Here is a 5,860-nt window from a genome sequence, read left to right on the forward strand (position 1 = left end):
TTCCTGCTCCTATGATGCTGCTTGGCCTGCTGTGTTCATCCAGCTCTACACCTTGTCATCGCAGATTCTCCAGCATCTGCAGTTACTACTACACTGATGTCTGTAGACTTTGCATTGGCAAATAGGTTGGCATGTTTATAACTTTCCAACTGTTGTTACACTCCAAAAACCCTTGATTATCTGTAAAATTTGCTGAGGTGGTGATCGATGCTACATAAAAGGGAGTCTTTCTTTCAGACTATTAATCAGACTGCGTCTCCGCAAGGGCCTACTTAAGGACCAGAAGCAAAGCCAAGAGTAAGAAGGGAACTCTCACGAAAGCTGCATGACTATCAGTGTCTGAAATCAAAAAAGGAATCTTCCTAGAAATGTTCCTTTTCTCTTTCAGAATCACTGAATCAGTCTAGTGCAGAAGGAGACAATTCAGCCCATTGTGTCTGTGCCCACAAGTCAGCATTTCAGTGAATGCTATTCCCCCGCCTTCTCCCCACAAATCTGTACACTGTTCTTTTGCAGACAGCATTCCAGTTCCCCTTTGAATGCATCACGCTCTGAGACAGTGCATCCCATACCCTGACCACTCTCTGAGTAACAAAAATTTTCCTCATAGACTTCTGCTCCTTTTGCTAACCACTTTAAATTTTCACCCTCTTGTTCCTGATCCTTTCACAACTAGGAACATTTTCTCCATGTTTACTCTGCTTAGGCCTCCTTGTGAACTTGAGAGCTCCTGTCAGATCCCCTCACGGTCTTCTCTGAGCTGAGCAGACAGGGAGGTAGATTGGGGACTGACCTTGAACATGCAGGACCCAGGAAGCTGAAAGGACAGTAGCACTGGAGGAGTGGCCATAATCAGACATTTGCGAGAGTACAACATTAGAAGACTGCAGAGATCTCAAAGGCTTCTGGGTTTTGAAGGGGTTTCAGAGTTAACGAGGGATAAGGCTACAGGAGGATTTGCAAACAAGGAAGAGAATTGTGGCCATATAAATGCAAATTGCTGATGTACTTTCAGTCCAACTTTTGTTTTATTTGGTTCAGTGTTATAGTGACCAGCAACATCACAGGATTACATTTAAAAAATAAAGACCACAGCACACCTCAGCATCCATTCCGTGCCAAATTCCAATCAACCAATCCCACATGTTGGCTCTGAAACACCCTGGCTGGGAAAACTTGTCCACACACCAGAAATCTGAAATTTTCTGCCAAGCTGAGGGTGACACAGAAGCACAACTGGTAGAGCTGAGGACTTGCAGCAAAAACTGTTTTGGATAACAGGACAGCTCGAGAGTCTACATTTCATACCCAGAAAACAAGCAGTAAACCAGGATTACAAATCAAAAGCTGGCCACTTCTGTAGCAGGCACCTCCAGTCAACACAAAACCTGCCTTGCAAATGTGGAGAGGGGTATTTCAAATACAGTGTGAAATGATTGTTTGCACATCGCTTGTTTAATTGAAACAGTGCGAGAGAGCTTTGAAACAAAAACTGAAATTTCTGGAGAATTGCAGCAGGTCTGGAACCATCAGTAGTGAAAAAGTAGACTCAACATTTCGAGTCCAGTGACCTTCTTCAGGACTGTTTTTGTTTCAAATTTCCAGAATCCGGAGTTTTTTATTTTTTGTAGACTGAGCTTTCTCTAACCCTGTGCTGTCCCTGTCCTGGGAGTGTTTAATGGGGGAACAGTGTAGAGGGAGCTTTACCCTGTATCTAACCCTGTGCTGTCCCTGTCCCTGGGAGTGTTTGATGGGGGAGACAGTGTAGAGAGAGCTTTACTCTGTATCTAACCCCATGCTGTCCCTGTCCTGGGGAGTATTTGATGGGGGACAGTGTAGAGGGAGCTTTACTCTGTATCTAACCCCGTGCTGTCCCTGTTCAGGGAGTGTTTGATGGGGGGACAGTGTAGAGAGAGCTTTACTCTGTATCTAACCCTGTGCTGTCCCTGTCCTGGGAGTGTTTAATCGGGGGACAGTGTAGAGAGAGCTTTACTCTGTATCTAACCCCATGCTGTCCCTGTCCCTGGGAGTGTTTGATGGGGGGACAGTGCTGAGGGAGCTTTACTCTGTATCTAACCCTGTGCTGTCCCTGTCCTGGGAGTGTTTGATGGGGGACAATGTGAAGGGACTTTTACTCAGTATCTAACCCTTAACTGTCCCTGTCCTGTTAAGTCTTGTCTTGAGACATAATTAAGTGGGGAGAAAAATGCTTCATTTCATATCATAGTTGTCCATCATCTAGTGAGCAGAATATTTTTATCAAATGATTAATTATTGCTGTCATAGGTATACTGAGATCCAAATATTTGTAAATGAGAATTACTGAGAAGTAGAGTGGTTGATGCTTATCTGCTCAGTGGGTGGAATGCATTTTGACAAGGCACTTATTTGATTTTCCCATGTCCAGTAACATTTTCTCAATGTCAGAGCAACTTCTTACACCATCCATGACAACGTTAATTTGATCAAAAACATTTAACCGAACTCCTAATTTGAAATAGAAACAATGCATTTGTTCTGATGCTTTCAATGAATAAACTCTCTTAGTCAAAGCCTCAAATAGGGATCTCAGTTCGTGCTTACAGCAGTAACAATGTAGCATGTGAGTGTGTGTGAATGACATTGTGTAGGGGAGAGAGGGTGAGTGTGAGAGAGAGGGTGAGTGTGAGATAGAGGGTGTGTGTGTGAGAGACAAAGTGTGAGAGAGAGCATGCAGGAGAGAGTGAGTGTGTGTGATAGAGACAGTGTATGAGACTGAGAGTTTGTTTGTGTGCGTGAGAGAGAGTGAACGTGTGCGCGCACATGTGTACCATACAAAAGAAGCATGTGAGAGACCAAATGTAGAAAAGAGAAAGAATATGACAGTGTGAGACGGAGAGTGTGTGTGAGACAGTGTGAGAGAGTGAGAAAGAGGGTCTGTGGGAGTGAAAGTATGTGCGAGAGACAGGATGTTTGGCTGTGAGAGAAATGATATGTGAGTGTGAGAGAGGGTCTGTGAGCATGTAAGTATGTGTGTGAGAAAACGTGAGGGTCTTTGAAAGTATGTTAGACAGCATGTAAGTGTAAGAGTGTGTGAGTGTAAATGCACGTGTGAGAGGGAGGATATGTGAGTGTGAACATGAGAGAGAGAATATGAGGGTGTGAGAGTATGTGAGTGTGACAGTGTGTGTGTGTGTGTGCATGTGTTAGTGTGTATATACACACACACACGAACTCTGCAGCAGTGAAGTACACCTCTCAACTATCCCCCCAAATAATGGCGCATTGCCCCCGAATGTTAAGCCTAACTGATTGATGGCTAATGCCTCTGCTTTATTTCAGCTCCCAGCTCTGGTGACTGATGACCTGCAGACTTCCTCAGCACACACGGATTAGTCAGAGTGGGTTCAAGCCATGGGTGAGCAGCAGCTGAGCCAGCCAGAGACCAGCGAGGGAGCGGGACTGCTTTATTTTCAGCATCACCAAGGACAGTGTGGCCCTTTGCCTGGGATGGACAACAACCTCTCACACACGCTTGGACTGGAGAGTGCCCCAGAGTCCAACTCTCCTGTCTCGTCCTGTTTTGACCCTGACCCCATGGAGGCTGGCAGGCTGGAAATGGGTGGACACAAAGGATTGGAGCTGACTGGGAATGCTGGCTGGGACCACTCGGATATGAGCACCCAAGTGATTGTGAAGCAAGAGCCCAGTGATCCTAGGCTGGTGAGGGCAGTAGGTGGACATACTTATGGCCTCCCATTCGAGCAGTGCGACGAACAGTTGCCTAAACGGGCTGATGGGAAGTTGGACTCGTTCAATAAAGTCTTCGCCAACCGACACTCTCTGGGTCACAGCTCCAGCGCAGCAGGCAGCTACACTCAGAGCGTCACACTGCGGCAAATGCTGTCGCAGAAAGCACCGGCAGAACGCTACCCTCAGCCCAGAGTGTCCCAGCACATGCCGTGCATGCCCACAAATCAGCAGGCCAAAGTCTTACTTCCACAGTCACTGCACTATAGCTACCCTCAGCTGCGGCGCATGGCAGGGCCCCAGCAGCTTCCCACTGTCAACCAGCAGATGGCGCAGGATATCCTGCAGCAACCCACCATCCAAGTACAGCACCATCAGCTCCATAAACCCTCAGGGGAGACCAAACAACACAGTGACAACCAGCACCAAATGGGCCCCTACCACCAGGCCCAGCAGTCAAGCCACCATCAGTTGCTGCAGCACATGCCAATCAGCCGGGAGCCTGTCCAACGCCCTATCAACCCGCACCAGTGTCAGCCGGGAAAGTTCGAGCCATTCCACCACTCTTTCAATGCACCTCCTCAATTCCTGTACGGTGAAAGACAACACTACAGGGTAGAAGCGCAGCAGACGGAGACCCTGACACACCAACTGTACCAGAAACCCAGCCACAGCTCACCAGGTACCTCCGTTTCTCCTGGAATGTATTTGACTTCATGGTGAGCTGCTGCCTCACAGCGCCGGGGACCCGGGTTCGATCCCCACCCTCGGGCGACTGTGTGGAGTTTGCACATTCTCCCCGTGTGTGCATGGGTTTCCTCCCACTTTCCAAAGATGTGCAGGTTAGGATGGATTGGCCGTGGGAAATTGTCCCATAGTGCCCAGGGATGTGCAGGTTAGGGTGGATTGACCGTGGGAAATTGTCCCATAGTGCCCAGGGATGTGCAGGTTACGGTGGATTGGCCGTGCTATATTGCCCCGTAGTGACCAGGGATGTGCAGGTTAGGGTGGATTGGCCGTGCTATATTGCCCCGTAGTGCCCAGGGATGTGCAGGTTAGGGTGGATTGGCCGTGCTATATTGCCCCATAGTGCCCAGGGATGTGCAGGTTAGGGTGGATTGGCTGTGCTATATTGCCCCGTAGTGCCCAGGGATGTGCAGGTTAGGTTGGATTGGCCGTGCTATATTGTCCCATAGTGCCCAGGGATGTGCAGGTTAGGGTGGATTGGCCGTGGGAAATTGTCCCATAGTGCCCAGGGATGTGCAGGTTAGAGTGGATTGGCCGTGGGAAATTGTTCCGTAGTGTCCAGGGATGTACGGGCTAGGTGGGTTAGCCATGGGGAAATGCAGGGTTACAGGGATAGTGTGGGGGTGTAGGTCTGGGTGGAAAGCCCTTCAGTGGGTCAGTGTACTCAATAGGCCAAATAGCCTGCTTCCACACTGTGGAGATTGTACGCTAGTAATTACAGTGAGTGCGTTACCAAGATGTTACCATTAATGGAGGATTTGGGTTACACAGAGAAGCTGCGACTTCTTGCACTGGAGCACAGGAGGTTGACAGGTGACCTTACAGAGGTTTATAAAATCATAAGGCGTGTAGAAAAGGGGAATTGCAAAGGACTTTTCCCTAGGGTTGGGGAGTACAAAACTGGAGGGATAGGTTTAAAGATGAGAGGATAATGATTTAAAAGGGATCCCAGAGGCAACTTTTTCATGCAGAGGGTGGCACGTGTGTGGAAAGAACTGCCAGAGGAAGTGGTAGATTCAGGTACAATTACAACATTTAAAACACAATTGGACAGGTACATGAAAAGAAAAGGTTTGGATATGGGCCAAATGCAGGGAAATGGGACTAGTTTAGTTTGGGAAACCTGGTCGGCACGGTCCACTTGGACCAAAGGATCTATTTACGGCCTGTATGACTGTGAGTGTTGTGGGATATATCATGATTATATTGAAGCATGTATCAGGGCGGAACTCATAGATGTTTATAAAATCAACAGTGGCATGGATAGGGTGAACAGCCAATATATCAGTGTTACAGTGAGGGATGTGAGACATATCACCGTTACAGTGAAAGATGTGGGATATATCAGTGTTACAGTGAAGGATGTGGGATATATCAGTGTTAC

At 47.8% G+C, this 5,860-nt stretch overlaps 1 protein-coding gene across 1 annotated transcript in view; it reads left to right on the plus strand.

The window, feature by feature from the left end:
• The window catches only part of LOC109923316 (transcriptional-regulating factor 1-like), a 71,950-nt gene that overhangs the window by 18,385 nt on the left and 47,705 nt on the right, over positions 1 to 5,860 (plus strand). The window contains 1 exon segment of the mRNA XM_048619652.1: positions 3,322 to 4,411. Within this exon segment, the coding sequence (XP_048475609.1) occupies positions 3,394 to 4,411 (1,018 nt within the window). The 5' untranslated portion in view covers positions 3,322 to 3,393.

This window comes from Rhincodon typus, chromosome 43 (genome assembly GCF_021869965.1).
Source record: "Rhincodon typus isolate 14 chromosome 43, sRhiTyp1.1, whole genome shotgun sequence".
Lineage (NCBI taxonomy): Eukaryota > Metazoa > Chordata > Chondrichthyes > Orectolobiformes > Rhincodontidae > Rhincodon > Rhincodon typus.